Genomic DNA, 20,570 nt, shown 5'->3' with positions numbered 1-20,570 from the left:
ATGATTAAATGACCGTCCCTTTTTCTAAATGTAGTCTGATCCTAAGCCATTTCATGATTAACCATCATGATCTATTTGTTACTAAAGCCGGAAGCCTGGGAGTTATTCTCAATTTTTCCTTTTTTCTTATTCCATGTCTCTAAATCATTGGCAAGGCTAATTTGATTTGTTCCTAAATAGATCTTGAATTGGTTTACTTCTAATCAAGACAACCATCATTTCTCTCCCGACTACTTCTAGGTTTCATTTTGTTTACCCAATGCAACTCCTCCACACAGCAGTCACGGTAGAAATGTAAATCAGATAATGTCACGTTTAAACTTCTCAGTGGCTTTCCACTGAGTTTAAAATAAAACTCAAACTCCTTACTGTGGCATATAAAGCTCCATTTGATTTGTCTGCTGCTTATCTTCTAACTTTGGCTGTAAGTTATACATACTGCATTGAATTGAATTTACACTCCAGCACTTGCTAAGTGATTTTGAACAAGTTTCTTAATCCTTCTTATGCTTGTTTATGTCATTTTGAAAATGGGAAGAGGGAATCTAACTTTATAGGTTTGGTAGTGATCACCTAAGAGTGTGTATTAAAGTACTTAGCATAAAAAAAAAGTACTTAACATGATGTCTAGCACATATTAAGCAATCAGAAAATAAACTCATACCACGCTCCTTCCTACTTACATCTCCATAGTCAGGGACCTTCCATCAGATTCTCAAACATATGAAACTTTTCCACCACTGGGTCTTTTCCCTTACTGTTTCTTGTGTCTGAACACTTTTCCTCCTGCTTGCCACTTTGTCTTTCATGTCTCAATGTAAATGTCACTTTCTCAGGAAGGCCTTCCCTAACATATTTTCACTTCCATCTCCCCTCTGCCACGCCGTTATTTTCTGTCTCAATTCTCAGTTCTTTCATGGTACTGAGCATGGTATGTAACATTACTTTCTTGAGGAAGACATCTGCTTCTGGAATGTAGTTCCATGAAGGCCTAAATTCTGGGTTTATTCAGTCGGATCATTGGTGCTTATTGTAGCAACACTGGGTAGCCCGTGGTAGGCATATTTTTGAAAAAATGGCAAAGGTAATACCACTTTAAAAACCCGGATGGAGGGGCACCTAGGTGGCTCAGCGGTTGAGCGTCTGTCTTTGGCTCAGGACATGATCCCAGAGCTCCGGGATCAAGTCCCACATCAGGCTCCTGCATGGAGCCTGCTTCTCCTCCCTCTGCTTGTGTCTCTGCTTCTCTCTCTGTGTCTCTCATGAATAAATAAATAAAATTTTTTTAAAAATGAGATGGGGAACATAACCTGAGGATAACCAAAGATGATAGCACCCGGGAAATCTGCCTGCTGGTTTAGGAATCAGTTATTTAACTTGTGAATCAGAAAATAAAGGCATTTATAAGCATATGAATATTGCTATTATAAGTAGGTTTTAAGCAATGATGCATTATCTTCACTGATGAGTTTTAAGAATATATGTTACACTTTTACCAGGTAACACAGTCACTAAATAAATTAGTGGTGGGATACAGGACAAGCAGGACATTTTACATGTTACTGAAGATTTCAAGGGGAAGACTGACACCTAACATCCAAAAAACATTCCTTTTTGTTTTGTTTTGTTTTTTTTTTAAGATTTATATATGTTAGAGCAAGCACACGGAAGGGGCAGAGGGAGAGGGGGAGAAAATCTCAAGCAGACTCCCCACTGAATAGAGAGCTTGAAGCCAGGCTGGATCTCACCACCTTGAAATCATGACCTGAGCTAAAATCAAGAGTCAGACACTTAACTAACTGAGCCACCAAGGTGCCACCCCAAAATTTTTCTTTAGATATTTCTTTTCTCCTTCCAGGATCTTTTTGGACTGTAGCCTCTAAGAATCTGTCTTGAGTTCAGTTCCAAACCCACATTTGAATATCCTACTCAGAGAACAAAAGTTCCACCAGTGGCTAGATTCCCCATCTTTAGATAAGAGCTTATCAGCCTCTCTGCTGTTTGTGTCTTTCAGGAAGGAACTCAACTCCCATCCCATGCAGTTTAATAGTTACATTTAAGCCAACATATGTGCATCTTCTGAGAATATACAACTTCTGTTTTCCATCAGTATCAATGGCTACTCTTATCATTGTGCCTTTTGGAATTTATAAAAGGCTTTCACATTTAATATCTCATTTGTTCTCTACCACAAACCCATGAGTTATTAACCTGTTTTTAATATGAGAAAATTCAGAGTACTTGTATCTTATTTATTCCTGGCCTATACTAATTCTTAAACTCACTTCCAGATCTGAACTGTATTTTTATATGTAGTTGAATTTAATATATTAGTAAGATTAAGTACAGAATCACTCATTGCAATGAAGAAAACATTAAACTTGTGTATATTTATGCTAAGTTGCCTGTACCTTATGCTTGCATTTATCTTATTTAATCCTCGTAACCAAATAGGATAAGTCTTATTTTTGTTTTACAAGTAAAGACACTAAACAGTGCTTTGTTTCTATTTTCTTTTAATGACTTAACCTTCATTCCTGCCAGTAGAGTATATTTTTACCATATTTTCTCATATTCCCAATATTCTAACATAAAAGAGCCATTCTGATAAGAATCATGTTTTTTCCCCCATATAGCGTTTGTCCGTAAATATCATACCCCGTATGCCTAAAAACTTTAAGGAAGAAAAATTTGATGACTAAGAATTCTTACCATGTTAGAATCTTAATTCAAGAAATATTTAGTTAACTTATGTAAGGAAAATGTGCTCTGACTTTTGTCTGGGAAGCCTCACTGCCTTATTTCTAGAGCCAGAAATTTTCATTAATTTTTCTAACAAACTTGTACCCAAATCAGAGATGGGGAATCTTCTCCACCACCAATCTAAAAACTATTAGTGCTCATTTCCCCTTTTGATTGATTGGTATCTTTTTTTTGTCTTATTGTAGGTGTACATGTGATTATTGTAGTAAACTTCTAAAGTACAGAAGTACCTAAAGAAGGAAACAGATTTTACCCACATTCTCACAGCTCTGCTAATAATTTGTTTTATTTCCTTCTGGCCTATTGCTTTGTGTGTGTGTGTGTGTGTGTGTGTGTGCGCGCGCGCGCGCCCACACACTTATAAATACGTTTTTCATTTGGAATCATATGGTGTGTACATTTTGTGTTGGACCTTTTTTTTTTTAAGCCAGCATCTCATAAACACATGCTCATGTCTTCAAACATATTATAATGTCCTGCATGGCAGTAATATATCACTTGATAAATCATTCTCCTATTGAACATTAAAGTTTCCAACTTTTGCTATTATGATTTTGTGATTGGTGCCTTTAAACATAAATCTTTTGCTTCTTTGATCTCTTTCTTTGAACTGCAATTACTGGTTTGAAGGGTTTAATATTCTTAAGGGCTCTCAACTTCATATTTGAAAGGTTATTATTAATATATATATATATTTTGCTTTTCTTAAAATTCATTAGTGTTTTTCTCAGACTTTTCCATTGCTATATTCTTAGGCATAAAGTAAGTTTACATTCCTAGGATGAGGACGAGGACTGGGCAGGCAGATAGAGGGATTAGTTATTTTAGTAAAGGGCATGCTTAGGGCATAATACACAAGTTGTGGATGTTATGAGGATGCTAATTATTACCTAGAATTAATAATATGGATCTCTGCTAGAGCACACACCCTGGTGCTGTTTTTCTGGTGGTATGGAGTAGATTTGTATGAATAGTCCAATTTGTGGATAGATCCACTCAGTTGTCCGTAATTGTCTGTGGCCTTGGAACAGCATGGAGAGACAGGGCTCACACTCCTAACTAATGCCTCATCAGCAGCACACTCCTAACCCTGTTATCTCACCTGCTGTTTTGAAATGCTTTCATGCAGGACAAATTAGTCCTTTGCCTTGTGAAACAGCAGAATTCCGTCTGCCTGTATTGCCTTCCTTCTCTTAGAGCCAGCTCTAACCCATCCCCAAGTTAGCCCAGATAGGGATGACACCCTCAGCTGGGCTGTGTGCCCATGCTGGTCACCCCACCCCCATCTCAGGTGTTGTGTGACCACAGCCCCCTAATTCTCCTCAGGCTCTATTGAAGGCGGACTGTTTAAAAGTCAGTTTAAGACAGTACATTTTTTTTAATGGGGAAAAAATCATAGTTGCAAAAATATGAGAGAATTTAGGAGACAGAATCCATTTAAGAAAGTACTTTTTAAGGGAAATAACGCTAAGTATGGAGGAATTTGGTAAATAATATACAAGGCATTTTTAAATTGGGATAGAAAATATAACAAATAGTGTTGTAAAAGCCCTGGTGCTTGGTACTGGTTCACTGGCGGATTCCTTTCAAAAAACAACACAAGGGATCCCTGGGTGGCGCAGCGGTTTGGCGCCTGCCTTTGGCCCAGGGCGCGATCCTGAGGACCCGGGATCGAATCCCATGTCGGGCTCCCGGAGCATGGAGCCTGCTTCTCCCTCTGCCTGTGTCTCTGCCTCTCTCTCTCTCTCTCTGTGACTATCATAAATAAATAAAAAAATTTAAAAAAAAAAAAAAAAAAAAAACAACAACACAAAACTGGGGATCCCTGGGTGGCTCAGCAGTTTAGCGCCTGCCTTTGGCCCAGGATGTGGTCCTGGGGTCCCAGGATCAAGTCCCGCATCGGGCTCCCTGCACGGAGCCTGCTTCTCCCTCTGCCTGTGTCTCTGCCTGCCTCTCTCTCTCTCTCTCTCTCTCTCTCTCTCGAATAAATAAATAAAATCTTAAAAAAAAAAAAAGGAACTCTTAAAAAACTGAGTCATTTGACAGCAACAAAAGAATTGGTGAATGTATCTGCTTAAAGGTTTGGAAAGTTCTGTAGGACAGATACACATTAATCAGAAAGCAAGAGAAAAAATAATTTCAAGGTCTTGGAAAGAAAAATCACTAATTTCCCTAATTATCTTTGAAAAAGCTTTAGAAAAATGAACAAAAGACATAGGAGAACAACAAAAGAAATAAGTAGCCAGGGCACCTGGGTGGCTCAGTGGTTGAGCTTCTGCCTTTGGCTCAGGTTGTGATCCCAGGACCCTGGGATTGAGTCCTGCATCAGGCTCCCCGTGAGGAGCCTGGTTCTCCCTCTGCCTGTGTCTCTCCCTCTCTGTGTGTCTCTCATGAATAAATTTATAAAATCTAAAAAAAAAAAAAAAAAAGTAAGTAACCAGTAAGATAGGAAAAGGCGTTCAACATTTCTAATAGTGAAATAAAGAAAGGCAAATAAATGGATTATGATCTCTGGGGAGCAAGAGGTGGGAGGCCAATCAGTTTAGCCAAGATTAAAGTTTTTGGAGATAGATAAAACAGATACTGTTCCTCATTGTTGGTGAGGTTGTGAATTACATAAAATGATTCTGAGGAAATTTAAGGATAACTGCCAGAATTTTGCGTGTAAATATTTGACCCAGCAGTACTGTGTAGGAATTTCTGAGAAACCTAAAAGCTTTTAAAGATTTTTGCACTAGGGGCAGCCCGGGTGGCTCAGCGGTTTAGCGCCACCTTCAGCCCAGGGCCTGATCCTGGAGACCAGGGATCGAGTCCCACCTCGGGCTCCCTGCATGGAGCCTGCTTCTCCCTCTGCCTGTCTCTGCCTCTCTCTCTCTCTCTCTCTCTCTCTCTCTCTCATGAATAAATAAATATAATCTTAAAAAGAGAAAAAGATTTGTGCACTAGGGCATTCACTTAAAACACTACTGGTAATAGTGAAAATTTGGAAATGATGCCAATGCTCATCAATAGGAGTTCATATAAATAAATTATAGGATGTCTATTCACTGAAATTCTGTGTATTAAAGAATGAAGTTAGTTTGTATGTTCTGACATGGAAAACAACATATTTTATGTGATAAACTCCACTTTTTTTTGGTAAAATATGTATCTTTAAATTAGTTTGGGGGCATCTGGGTGGCTCAGTTGGTTAAATGTCTGCCTTTGGCTCAGGTCATGATTTCTGGGTCCCAAGATCGAGCCCCACTTTGATCGATCCTCCCTGTTCAGTGAGGAGGCTATTTCTCCCTCTGCCCCATTGTGCTCTCTCTCAAATGAATAAATCTTTTTTAAAAATCTAGTTTGAATATGATGACTGTATTAATCTTTCTATTTCTTAAAAACCATATTGAGAAAGTACAGAATTGTAGAATGAATTTATCTTCCCATGAGTGGTGGGACGGAGAATGCAGAGAATGGATGAGTGTGCAGATGAGCAGTGGAAATGCTGACCCAGCCACATTCCTTGATCTCATCCACTGTTTAGTTTTAACACCACCTATTTTTAATTTCCTTCCTGAAGAATAACATTACTCATGAAGTGTTTGATACAGTAGGAATTGTTACCTTTTGTTTATTATTCCTGCTGGCAACTGTATATTTACACTTTAAGTTTGTTTTTAATGAAGCCCAAGAGAACCAGCTCAATATAAAACTGGACAGGGTTGTTTGTCATCCCAATTTGTTTTAGTGCAAAGTGGCATTTCTACGATAGATCTGAAAGGACAACTTTTATAAGTCTAAGAGCAAGATTTTATCCTTCATATCAGCCTTTGTTTGCCTGGTTTGATGAGTCTTGTGAGTTCATCTCTTTCAGGTTATCAGTACATGAATCACCATATTGCCTCAGTGAAGAGAGAAATAAATACCACATTAGTTTCTCATTTCTGATACATGGAAATGGAAGCATATAACTATATCAAAGAATACATAGCTGCAGAATATGTAATTAGATTTCTTAATATTCAGGAAGATGCTTTGCTGTAAGTTGCAGAACAGAGTAAATGCCTGATAAATTAATTGATGAATCTATGAGTTTTGTCTAAATTCCATATTGGTTTCTGAGTGTTGTTATACTGTTTCATGCAGTTACTACCTTACTGTCCATTGCAGTGCTACTTGGTATAACTTTTTGCAGTCATACTGTGTATCTCCACTGTCCAGTAAGATACCAGCCCTATATGGCTACCGAAGTGTGGTTAGTACAGCTGAGGAACTGAATTTTTAATCTAATTTCAATTTAGTCACACAAGTATATTACTTGATTTGCTTGTTTGTTTAACATTATACATTTTCAGTGACTGCCTATTAAGGGGTCACAATTAGAATATCCTTCCCATTTTTTTTTCTCTTTTTAAAATTGAGGTATAGGGATCCCTGGGTGGCACAGCGGTTTGGTGCCTGCCTTTGGCCCAGGGCGCGATCCTGGAGACCCGGGATCGAGTCCCGCGTCAGGCTCCCGGTGCATGGAGCCTGCTTCTCCCTCTGCCTGTGTCTCTGCCTCTCTCTCTCTCTCTCTCTGTGTGACTATCATAAATAAATAATAAAAATTTAAAAATAAAATTTAGGTATAATTAATTTACAATGTTATATTAATTTAGGGTGTACTGTACAACATATCAATTCAACACATCTATACTTTATTCAGGACTCACCACTTAAGTGTAGTCAGTATCTGTCACATACACCATACAATGTTATTATAATATTATTGACTATATTCCCTATGCTATTTTTCATCTCTGACTTATTTACTTCATAACTGGAAGTTTCCCTCTAAATCTCTTTTATGGGGTGGGGGGGTAGCCCCGGTGGCGCAGCGGTTTGGCACTGCCTGCAGCCCAGTGCGTGATCCTGGAGACCCTGGATCGAGTCCCACGTCGGGCTCTCTGCGTGGAGCCTGCTTCTCCCTCTGCCTGTGTCTCTGCCTCTCTCTCTCTGTCTTTATGAATAAATAAATAAAATCTTTAAATAAATAAATAAATAAATCTCTTTTATTGTTTTGCGCTCCCATCCCCCACTTGCCCTGTGGCAACTGCCAATTATCTGTATTCATATATTTTGTTTGTTTTGTTTTTTAGATTCTACATATAACTGAAACATATGGTATATTGTCTTTCTCTGACTGACTTCACTTAGCATAATACTCTCTGGGTCTATCCATGTTGTCCCAAATGGCAAAGTCTCATTCTTCTTTCCTGGGTAATATTCCATCATGTGTATTTACTACATCTTCCTTATCCATTCATCCTACCACTTTGAAGTAGGTGTCTTTGGATATGTTTCAAACATGGGATTTTAGAAATGATAGTTTAGAGAGACTCCTATTAGTCTGGACCATTTTAAGGAAGAGATTTCTGGGGCTATTAGTACTCTCTTGTTTTCATTTAGGCTAGGAATTTGAGAGACAGCCAAAAGCCTAATCTTGGACTCCATACTATGTTACTATAGCATATGGCATTATCGTTTTTTTTTGTTTTTTTTTTTTTTTTAACAGTGAGCTACTGTTAGTTGTTTAAAAATCAATTGCATGGGATCCCTGGGTGGCGCAGCGGTTTGGCGCCTGCCTTTGGCCCAGGGCGCGATCCCGGAGACCCGGGATCGAATCCCACGTCGGGCTTCCGGTGCATGGAGCCTGCTTCTCCCTCTGCCTGTGTCTCTGCCTCTCTCTCTCTCTCTCTCTCTCTCTCTCTCTCTCTCTCTGTGACTATCATAAATAAATAAAAAAAATTTAAAAAAAAAATCAATTGCATGATGTTAGTCATAGAATTTTCCTTACCAGATCCTTATTAAGCAACAAGCCACATTTTAGGTACTCAGTAGCACATGGTGGCTTATCTCAGTGAATAGCACAGATCTAGAAGATCTGAATGTCACTTTAATCCCCTTCAGCTGGTTGACATTTATAGAACACTTTACCCAGTGGCTGCAGAATATATAAATTCTTTCAGGTGCACAGGGAACTTTTCACAAGGGCATACCAGATGCAGGGCTGTAAGATGCTCCCTAATCAAAAGATTGAAATCTCATAGAGTATATTCCATGACCACATCAGAAAGTGGAAAACAATTAACAATAAGTTACCTAGAAAAGCCCATATATCTGGAAATTAAGCAGTATACTTCTAAATAACTTAAAGGGAGGAAATTTATGGAAATTCAGAATTCCAAACTAAATGATATGAAAATATACCCTATCAAACATTTTATTTTATTTTTATTTTTTAAAGATTTTATTTATTCATTCATGAGAGACCAAGGCAGAGACACAGGCAGAGGGAGAGGCAGGCTCCCTGCAGCGAGCCCGATATGAGACTCTATCCCGGAACTCTGGGATCACACCCTGGGCTAAAGGCAGACGCTCAACTGCTGAGCCACCCAGTCATCCCCCCTATCAAACATTTTAGAGTGTAGCTAACACAACACTTGGGGGGAAATTTATAACTTTATATGATTATATTTAAAAGAGAGAGGTTAAAATAGATGATCTAAGTTTCTACCTTAAACTACGCAAAGAAAAAAAATCAGACTAAACCCCAAATAAGGTAGCAGGAAGAAAAGGATAAGGGGAGAAGACTGTAGAGAAAATAAATTGCAATGAGATATTCCTTGCTTTTGTTTTTTTCTTTTTAAAAGATTTTATTTATTTATTCATGAGAGACACACAGAGACATAGGCAGAGGGAGAAGCAGGCTCCGTGCAGGGAGCCCGACATGGGACTTGGTCCCGGGACTCCAGGATCATGCCCTGGGCCGAACGCAGGCTCTATAAACGACTGAGCCACCCAGGTGTCCCTATTCCTTCCTTTTGATAACTTGTACTAAGTAACTTGTTAGCCCATAACAGACTAGCAATAAAATTAGTAAGAAAAAAATTGTAATTTAAAAATTATAAGTAACTGGGACGCCTGGGTGGCTCAGTGGTTGAGCACCTGCCTTTGGCTCAGGGCGTGATCCTAGAGTCCCGGGATCGAGTCCCATGTCGGGCTCCCTGCATGGAGCCTGCTTCTCCCTCTGCCTGTGTCTCTGCCTTTCTCTCTGTGTCTCTCATGAATGAATAGATAAGATCTTTAAAAATAAATAAAAATAATTTTTAAATGGAAAATAAAAATTATAAGTAACCAATTTACATATAGGTGAGAGCAAGATTGAATTAAGCTAAATAATTAAAATCATGTTTATGTTAGAAGCCTCAGTTTTCTTGAATTCACATTCACTGTAGTGCTCTGATGTGCCTGTTTTGGAAGATAATTTAATCTGAGGTGGAGGGAGTTCTAGATACATTTTATAAACCCGTGGAAGAATTTTACTGATTGAGCCAGCCAGACGCCCGTAAACCCATGAAAGAATTTTGAAGATGAGAATTTGAACTTAGTTTTAAAATGAGCAAATGGGGTAAGCAGCTGTGTGCGCACCCGCCTTGTGTATTTACTTTTCAGGCCTGTGACATCTCCAGAGAAAATGATTGGCTCTTAGCAATTTGCATAATCTCACTGAACTGAAAAAAATGAACATTTAAATAAAACGTTACATCTTTTTCTTACAGGTTTATAGATAAGAAAGAAAGGTTAAGCCAACTTAAGAGCAAGCAGGAAGAATATCAAAAAGAGTGAGTTTCCCTTTTGCTTTTCCATGTGTGGAGGTTCTCTTGTCACCATGTGGTTTAATCAGTGCTGTGGTATGCAGATATATGGATTGCTGACTTATTGAATTTAGGATTCATTCTCAAAGTGTGGAAAAGAGCAGTGCATCTGAGAGAAAATAGGAGAGATTATCAAGGTCCTAGAAAATACTGAGATCAGACTCAGTGCCTTGTACACAGCAGATACTCAATGACTAGAGCAATGAATCACACCCCTCCCTGGCCCTGATAATGGATATGCAGCAAGTGGGTCCAGAATAGGCAAATAAGTGGTGGTTCCTGTAGAACAGCCATCTTCCATTTACCTTTCTTTTGGATCAGCATTTTTGCAGTGTGGTCTGTATATCATCTACATCAGAATTCATTACCTAAGTTAATAGTTACAAATGCAGATTCTTAGAATGTATCCACAAATACTCTAACTCTAGGCCTGTGGGGCGGGGGGGGGGGGGCGGGGGGGGAAGCCCTGGAATCTGAGTGATGAATTAGCAAGCACTGTGATGAATCTCACCCTCTGGGTTTGAGAATCATCCTGTAGAATCTTCTGTCCCAAATTGACCCAGTCACTATTCTCCAGATGCACCCCAGGTGTATCATTTATGAGCAGATTAAATCTTCTGAAGTGCCCTGCATTACAGGAACCTGCTTAGATTTATTTAAGTTATTTCTCTAACATACTCAATCACAGAAACTTTTATTTCTCCCATAGAGTACTTCACTCCATAGAACAGTTTTTTTTTTAATGATGCCTGCTTGTGTGCCATTTCTTTGGGAACTACGCATTGCATTTTAGATTATGAATTCTCTTGTAAGTTATTATTAGCAATAATGACTGATGGAAATTATTGACTTAAGTTTGACTTATTGACTTAATTATTGACTTAAATCTTAAATGACTTCAGACAAAGTCTCTGGCTGTTATTGGAAATTGTGAATGTTTACAGAAAGATTCTGGGAAGTATTAAAAGTGCAAAAAGAAGGAAATGATGGGAAAAATAAAGAATGGAAAATTTGGAAACCATTTTTGTTTTTTAGAGATTTTATTTTTAAGTAATCTCTCCCAGAGTGGGGCTCAGATTCACAACCCCAAGATCAAGAGTCACATGCTCCACTGACTGAGCTGGCCAGGCACCCCTGGAAAACATTTTTAAATGCTTGAGTCTTAGTTTGGTATTTCCAGCCATTCTTAAGAATTTACTTTTAAAAGATGTTGCTTTTACATTTTTGAGTTTCACAAAATTTATTAATTGTCTTTTCTCTGTGCAGAGTGTTAAAAGCTGTGGAAGGAAGATGGATAACAGATCAGTTGGTAAGCTGTAAGAAGTATTTATACTTTTTAACTGACTACCAGGTTTTATTTTTACTGATCTTTTATTCACATTGGGGGAGAAAAACTTCAGATTTTCTTATAGTTTTTATTATTTTGCAAGTAATAATTGCTTATTGTATTAGTGAGATAATCCACTGATGCTAATGGTCTCCTCAGTAAATAGCATGAAGAGTTTAGAGCAGTGCAGTAGTAGAACTTTCTGTAGTGTTGCAGATGTTTTATGTCTACACTCACCAGCATGGTAACCATTAGCCACATGTGTTGAAAACTGGACGTGGGTGATATTGAATAGGAACTGATTTTTATGTAATTTCAAATGACTTTTAAATTGCCACATGTGATCACTAGCTGTATATCGGACAGAGCAGATTAAGAAAGTATTCTTCACCATTTTTCTCCTCATTAACACATGAAAGAACTATGTGAATTTCTTTCCCTCTATCTTAATCTCCTACCAGCTTCAGCATTGAACCAGAATAACACTTTTTATTTCTTGTAACCTACCATAGTTAGTCACAAAAGTTATAATAAATACAATTATGTTGGTCTTTTCTTCATTATGTTTTCTAAGATATACCTCAAAATAATAGTGATCCTAGATAGATAATCATATTAATCATAGGAGATCAACATTTGTGATATTTATTGCATACTTTGTTTTTTTCAGCGATGGAAAATAATGTCCTGCAAGATGAGGATTGAACAGCTGAAACAAACAATATGTAAAGGAAATGAAGAAATGAAAATAAGTAAGTAATTTGTCCCCCTCTTCTAGACCTAATAAAGAGCTAGTGTGGAATTTCATTGGATTAATAAGTTAGCAAAACAGAGAGAGGGGTGAGAAGGCAACAACAACCTGGAAAGGTTTATTTCTTGCCTTCCTCCTCTTGTAAAACATTTGTATATGGATTTTAAGTAAATATATATATACTTACATGTTTTTCCAAATACATATTTTTTACATAACACACACACACGGGTATATATATATACACATACACAAATATAATGACCTTTGAATAAACTACTTTTCTCAATTAAAAATGTTAAGGAATACATAGTTCCTATCTGCTTTCACTAACAGGAAGCTTGTTGTACTCAGTTATAATTATTAGTTCACTCCATAAGCACAGAATATTGGCTTTTTCTCCATTAGTGAGTCTCACACACATTTTAATCTGTATTATTCTTACATTATAGTTATATACGTCATCCTTCATCATAGATGGTTGTCAAAATTAGGGTGAATCTTCTTAGAAATCCTATATCCTTAGACATATTACATGTATTTCTGAAGATCATTGTTTAAAGTTAAGAGTGAGTCACCGTCATACCTTATGAATCCCTTTCTTGTCTGCTTGTTGCTTTCAGAAGGAAGTATTTTATAGTGGTATGTAATAGAGCAAAAGCTTCCTTTGAAAATGTTTGTCCTAATAAAGTGCTCCTGTGGAGTTTCACAAGATTAATAAGCTAAAGAGGAAGGCAGCAACATAGTGAAGAGGTACTCAGTATAGACAGCTGATAATCCACTGAGCTTTGCATGCAGCTCCAGAGGCTCTGGTTCAGTAGCAGTGTAGGACATTGGTTCACCCTCTTTCCACATCCTCCCTTGATGTTCACACCAGGGGTTTGTCACCAGTTGTCTGTGAGCCTCTTGAAATTGTAGGATTTACTGAGTTTGTGCATTTCCCTGATGAGCAAGTTTAAAACTTTGATCATCTGATCTTAAGAGATTCCTAATTCCCCAAACGAAACAACCACCACAGAAAAGATTTGGTACTAAAGCAGTGGGCCCTATAACATTCCATTCCTAGCAAATCTTCAGAGTCATCTGGTGACCTTTATAAAATCTAGACAGAAAATCCTGGGACCCACCTTGGACCTAGGAAATAAAAATCACATGTGTGGGGACTGGGTCAGTGGTTCTTAAACTGTCTGTAGTAAAAGACCTTTTTTGCCTCCTCTGATTTCTAATCTAAACTGATACCGGTACTTTTGTAAAATACAATAAAATACTAGAAAAATGATTGCACACTTGGATTTCATGGCAGCGTCATATTACCACGCCAAAGAAAAATGTTGCTAAACTCACTCTGTATTTCTGTACTTAACTTGTCTGGTGCAAGTTTACTGATGGGCCCAGATCCATAGGCCACACTTTGAGTAGCAGTATTCTGGGTGGTACTGATGACCTACCAGGGTTGGGAACCACTGCTCTTTAGAACAGAAATGGAGCCTCATTGCCACCCTTTAGACAAGTCTCAAAAATTTTGCAAACAATTTTAAGGGAGTTAATGGATTCCAGAAAGTATGCATGGTCTCAAGTCTATAGATGAAGAGCTTGTTACCCAGTAAATAGTATTTTTTTTAATTTTGTTATTAAAATATCATATATATTCAGACAAGATTATTAATTATAAACTGTAGAACCTGATGAATATTTCTCCAGAATCTTTTGGTTTTATGTGCCATGATAGACAATAATACAGATCTGTTATGTGGCTATAGATAGGGAAGTCAGATTGTATGAACTTTTAAGGTTAGGTTGATCTGTGCTATAAAGTTACTTATCCAGACAAGCAACAGTAGATGACAGAAATAGCATCAAAGCATTTTTATGTTTAGGGGGAGATGGCACGGAGAGGAGGACACATTAAATTCTTGAGTGCTGAGTCTGGACTAGTGCAGATTAGGTGACTAGTGATCTCCTGCCTCCTGTGAAGGGTCATGATATTAAGTTGGAAATAGTTCTTAAAATATCTGATTGCCATATGGCTGTGGGCCATGGCTAAACATTCATCTGAGCACTTGCGAAGAACTCAGTAGTGATGAGGAGAATGAAGGCACTTGCTGGAAAGTAAGTGTGATGGAACCAACAACTGAAACAGAATATTCGCGCTGAGCAGGAACAGTATAGAGAATGTGCAAGTGAGGGGAAATAAAACTGGAAGAAACCTTATGCCTACAGCAAAATACCCAGGTTCAGGGGTCCTCACAAGGAGGCCCACCAATGAGGCATTTTTCAGTTGCTTGTTACATTCTAGTCAGGACAACAGGCTTTGGTTGGACCTGATGTAAGGAACTACACTATGTGCCATAGGTGAGGTATAAACATTGCCATAGGCTTCTGAAGAGCAAGAGGTCTGGGGAGCACTTATGGAAGGGGGCCTGACTGATGGTGAAAATTTTGAACATTTGAAGAGTTAGAAGCTAATAGTGTCCCTAGATACCTTAATCTGAATAGGATCTGTAGAGGACATCAGAAAGGGATCCAGTATCCATCCATCCATGCATGCATTCATGTAAATAGTTCCACTTGGTGGAAGAAGGTTGGAATGTCTACCAAGTGAATGAGGCTGGAGTGAAGGGGTGCGGAAGAGAACTGTGGAATATGTGCCAGTGTTTGGGTGGCCTCAAGACCGAGGAGGGGAGTGTGGGTCCATTAGTGGAGAACCGCTGGGCACCAGTTACTGCTGCTGAAGACTGGGTGGGTGAAGACCTAGAGTGGAGCTGAGCTGGAGGTGGGATTTGGGGGAGAATTAAGTAGATGGTAACAGTGGAAATGAAAAAGAAAACCTTAGGTCTAAGAAATAGTAGGTCAGCCATGGAATTGACCAGCAGGGGACTGATTTAGGCTGTGGACAGATCAAAAATAATCATTAAGTAGAGAACCTAGTATCAAGATGAGGCTTTTGTGGGAAAATAATGAGCTTGATTTTGAACTTGTCTGAGCCTCCCTAAGTTGCTTCTGGAAGTCTGTCTGAAATTTTGCAACTCATTTTTGCCACCCTAGAGGAATTGAGCTACAACCTAACACCCTAGCAGGTCTTGATCCAGAACTTGAAGGGGCTCCTTGAAAAGAACACATGTCAGACAAGATGAGCATCTCTCTCCTTTCTTGGTTGCCCCTGTAGTGCTTCAAAAGCTAGCATACAGTAGGTGCTCCTACCCTGCTGGGTGCCGCTGCACTCCATTGTAACTTTTCAGAGCCCTTGGTCTATTTTTTTGCTGCATGAGCACCTGTCGTGAGCTTATCCTTGGGTCTATGAATGGAACCCAAAGCACATGTAAGAGGTTTCTAGGAAAATCAGATAGCCAGTAAGTTTTTCAGATTTGGATTATTTATCTTTTCTGCCCACCATGGTTATTCTTCAGTGCTTACCGTAAGTCAGGTACTTTCTGGCTTAAACTTAAACTTGATAGTTGTTGAGTGATTGTTACAAATGATGACTACAGATGGAGACCTAGAGTCTTTTTTAGTAGTGGTCCACTTTATTTACTGAAGCTGGACTCTCAGTTTCACTTAGTGAACATTATCTAGTTAACCTGTTTGAGGTTTTGCTTTCAGTTTAAACTGCAGGAAGATGCTTATACTAGTGGGTTATGCAGTCCCCAGGGGCTATTTGTAGAAATAATCGTTGGGTATGATTTATTTCAGATTCTGAAGGCCTTCTCAAAACCAAGGAAAAAAATCAGAAGCTTTATACTCGAGCACAGCGGCATCAAGAGAAAAAGGAGAAGATTCAGAGGCACAATCGCAAACTTGGTGACCTGGTAGAAAAAAAAACCATTGACTTAAGAAGTCATTATGAGCGTCTGGCCAATCTTCGGCGATCTTATATATTGGAGCTAACCTCTGTCATTTTTCCAATTGAGGAAGTAAAGACTAGTGTGAGGTACAGTGAGTCTTTTGACTCTAGGGATAGATCAAGTTCCAAAGATCAAGTATTTTTCAAATATGGCAGTACCTCATTTATTGGGTTCATTCTGGGGTCATTGGCTTTCCCAGTAATGAAAGTGAAGTCTTATCTGCTTCAGCAAACAGTACATGCTACAAAATTGGGGAGGCAGCCAAGATGAAGGGCGGTGGCCCTCAAAGAAGTGAGGCCCTCGCTTGTTGACTGATCTGTTTGCTTAGCCTTTTCCTGGTAACTGACCACTGTCAAGCACGGGAGACTGAGTTTAGTCTTAGGCTCTAGCACATGGATACCCTCAGGAGTCATCAGATGGACAAGACAGTGGTTCCCCACCTAGATGCTCATTACAGTCACTCAGGAGCTTTTGGCAAATACAAGTTCCAGAGGACACTTTTTCAGCCCCCCAATCCATCTAGTAATATCTTTTTTTTTTTTTTTTAACTACCCCCAGACAGTGTTTGATGGGGTTTAAAAACTGCTACTGAGGAATTCCTTTGCTTTCTCACTAACCATCAGGCTATTCCAGTTGAAGATTTTCCTTTCTTTTTTGGTTGCTGTCACTTTCCAGCATCCTTCCCTGGATGGTCAGTGGACTGTTAATAGTGAGGACTATTACTGTTCTTTGCTACCTCTACTTCACTGTGTCCTTTGGCTGCTGCCAGAGTGAACTTCCTAAAAGCCTAAAGGTCTGATTATTCCTTCTGGCTTGAAAACCTGCTCTCTGACTTTTACTAAATAATTTTTCATTAGTAATGGTTGGCAAATATAAAAATAAAAAGGCAGATTCAAAATAGAGCAGAATAGAAAGCTCAGAAATAGATTCTAGGGTAGCCTTTTGGGTCAGTGGGGAGAAGTTGGATTATCTGAAAACTGGTGTTAACAGACAACCAGGCCTTTGGGGAGGGAAAAGCTAATAAAACAAATATGCTAAAATAGATTTTTTTTTAAGTTTATTTTATTCTTTTGGTGATCTCTACACCAAACATGGGGCTCAAACTCCTGACCCCAAGATCAAGAGTCACCTGTTCTTCCAGCTGAGCCAGCCAGGTGTCCCAGGGCTAAATTAGATTCTGAGGGACCCATATAGCAATGTTAAAAGATATTACAGTAAGCACAAACACTGTTCCAGATTTGAAGAGATTGACAATTGAATACAAAGTTGTAGAAGAGAAAACATGGAGAAAACTTTAAATGGAAGAAAGAAGAAGTAGAGGTACATCGTGGAACTGGCAGTAGCTCCCCTGCCCTGTCTTGCCCGTCACAGCCGGGGGGCATTACCTCACAGGCCACTGTGGCGGAAGGAGACAGGGTTGAGAGAACAACCTAAACTCGGTGTAATACAGAGGCCCTTCCCAGTCTCACTGTTTCCCACCTAAATTTTTCCAACACCAGCTCCTAGCACTTTGCTGGTGGCGGCCACCACTGGACCACACAGAGCCTCTCTGCCCCACAGATGCGCTATGCTCTTTGCACCCACTCTGACTCCCCGTCCTCTCCACTCCCCTGGCCAGCAGTTCTCAAACCGTGGTCAGCTGAGATCCTCTGAGGTGTCTGTGCTGTCAGAAGTATTTCTACACTTTCTCTAGTGACGCTATCCCTTTTTCACTGCCTAGACATTTGCACTGGTGCTTCAGAAGCCATCATAGGTAAAAACTGGTGCCTTGACAGACTCCTAAGCAGTGTCACCAACTATGTACTGGTCATTGTATTCTCCCACATACTTGCATGGTTTTTTTTTGTTTTGGTTTGTTTTTAGAAAAAAGTGTTTCATGTCAAGGATGCTCTTGATGAATCAATAGAAATTATATATATATATATATATATTTTAAAGATTTTATTTATTCATGAGAGAGAGAGAGAAGTAGAAGAGAGGTAGAAACAGAGGCAGTAGCAGGCTCCTCGCAGGATGCCTGATGTGGGACTCGATCCTGGACCCAGGATCATGCCCTGAGCCAAAGGCAGATGCTCACCCACTGAGCCACCCAGGCATCCCAGAAGTTTTATTTTTATTTAAATTTTATTAAGTTGATTCTTGTGTAGACATCTTTTTAATATACCATATGATGAAATGGGAAATATGCAGGAAGCTCTTTTCCTCCGTACTGAAGTGCCATGGTTGGCTTAAGAAAAAGCACTTGAGTGAGTTGCAAGTGGAACTACTTGGTTTTTTCCATGGGACACTATTTTTATTGAAAGAACAACTGCAAGACTTGGGTATTAAAGAGATTTTGAAAAGTCTTGACCAGTGCTGTGTTTTGCTCTGTATTTAAGCTGGTCAACAAACAGTGCCACTCTTCACTAATTTTCTTGTTTTGAAAAGTATAGATTTTTTTCCATAAAAATATGCTATGTTAACATGTAATAGGTTTATCATTTCTAAATGAATTAATTTAAAATTTTCTCAGATTTCTAAAACAAGTAAATATCAATATATACAACACACATACACAAAAGCTGTTTGGGGTCCTTAAAAACCTTTAAGCATGTAATAAAGGGCTTTGAGACCTGATCCTTGAGGTCCCACTCATGGTGCCATCTTCCTCACATTGGTGTGGATATCTGTGCCACAGCTGGTTTGAGCTCATCTCTAATAGAAGTACTTGCCTCTGTATATTTCCAGTTAAATTCCTGCCCTTGTGTGTGCATCTCTCTGTATTCTACAGATAGGCAAGTATCCTGCATGCTCTTTAAAACCTCCCTTGAGGGATCCCTCGGTGGCGCAGCGGTTTGGCGCCTGCCTTTGGCCCAAGGCGCGATCCTGGAGACCCAGGATTGAATCCCACGTCAGGCTCCCGGTGCATGGAGCCTGCTTCTCCCTCTGCCTGTGTCTCTGCCTCTCTCTCTCTCTCTCTCTGTGTGTGTGTGTGTGACTATCATAAATAAAAAAAATAAAAAAAATAAAGGTTTAAAAAAAAATAAAACCTCCCTTGAAATCAGATGTATGTTCTGATTTCTAGAGATCCCGCAGATGTGTCCTCAGAGAGTGACAGTGCCATGACCTCCAGCACCGTGAGCAAGCTTGCCGAGGCCCGGAGGACGACTTACCTCTCTGGGAGATGGGTCTGTGACGATCACAATGGGGATACCAGCATTAGCATTACAGGGCCTTGGATTAGCCTTCCCAACAATGGGGACTACTCTGCCTACTACAATTGGGTAGAAGAGAAGAAAACCACACAGGGGCCTGGTGAGAATCAAAATAGTCTTTGAAAACTCTTAATTATGTGTTTTTTTTTTAAATTGAGGTAAAATTTACATAACAGGATGACAGTTTTAAAGTGAACAGTTTAGTGGCATTAATAGATTGACAGTGTTGTGCAGTGACCACCTCTGTTGAATTCCAGAGCTCCTGCATCACCCCAAACGGGAACTCCAGGGCACAAAGATGTCATTCCCCTGTCCCCTCTCCTCCCATGTCATGGCATCCCCTACAGATGATCCCAACTTGTGATTGTTCAACTTAAAATTTTTTGACTTTATGATGATACAAAAGCAGTACACATTCAGTAGAAACCATGCTTTGAATTTTGAATTTGCATCTTTTCCTGGGCTAGTGGTCTGCCATGCATACTCTCAGGGTGCTGGGCACTGTGGCTCCTAGGCAGCTCCGTGGTCCTGAGGGTCCACAGCCTGTAGATATACTGATAACTGTTCTGTGTTTCACTTTCAGTATAGTATTCAAGACGTGGCATGAGGTATTCAACACTTTATTATAAATAGGCTTTGCATTAGATGATTTTGCCCGACTGTAGGCTAATGTCAGTGTTCTGGGCCTGTGTAAGGCAGGTCAGGCTAAACTTTGGTGTTTAGTTGTTTAGGTGCATTAAATGTATTTTTCACTTAGGATATTTCCAGTTTATGATGAGTTTATCATGACATAACCCCATCGTACATTGAGGAGGATCTGTAATTTTGTTTTCTGTAACTATAGATGTGTCTATTTTGGATATTTTATAGAAATGGAATCATACAATGCGTGGCCTTTTGTGTCTGGCTTTTTTTACATAGCATGATGTTCAAGGTTCATCCATATTGTAGCATGAATTAGCATTTCATTCTTTTTATGATTAATATTTCATTGTATGTAATGTGGGTATATTG

At 39.2% G+C, this 20,570-nt stretch overlaps 1 protein-coding gene across 1 annotated transcript in view; it reads left to right on the top strand.

The window, feature by feature from the left end:
- The window catches only part of ATG14 (autophagy related 14), a 35,265-nt gene that overhangs the window by 2,401 nt on the left and 12,294 nt on the right, over nt 1-20,570 (top strand). Inside the window, exons 2-6 of the mRNA XM_025442916.3 lie at nt 10,347-10,409; nt 11,709-11,751; nt 12,440-12,521; nt 16,211-16,448; nt 19,427-19,656. Coding sequence (XP_025298701.1) covers nt 10,347-10,409; nt 11,709-11,751; nt 12,440-12,521; nt 16,211-16,448; nt 19,427-19,656 — 656 coding nt within the window. The remainder of the gene's footprint in view (nt 1-10,346; nt 10,410-11,708; nt 11,752-12,439; nt 12,522-16,210; nt 16,449-19,426; nt 19,657-20,570) is intronic.

The sequence above is a fragment of the Canis lupus genome, chromosome 8, assembly GCF_003254725.2.
Source record: "Canis lupus dingo isolate Sandy chromosome 8, ASM325472v2, whole genome shotgun sequence".
Lineage (NCBI taxonomy): Eukaryota > Metazoa > Chordata > Mammalia > Carnivora > Canidae > Canis > Canis lupus.
This window is presented reverse-complemented; position numbering and strand designations above follow the sequence as displayed.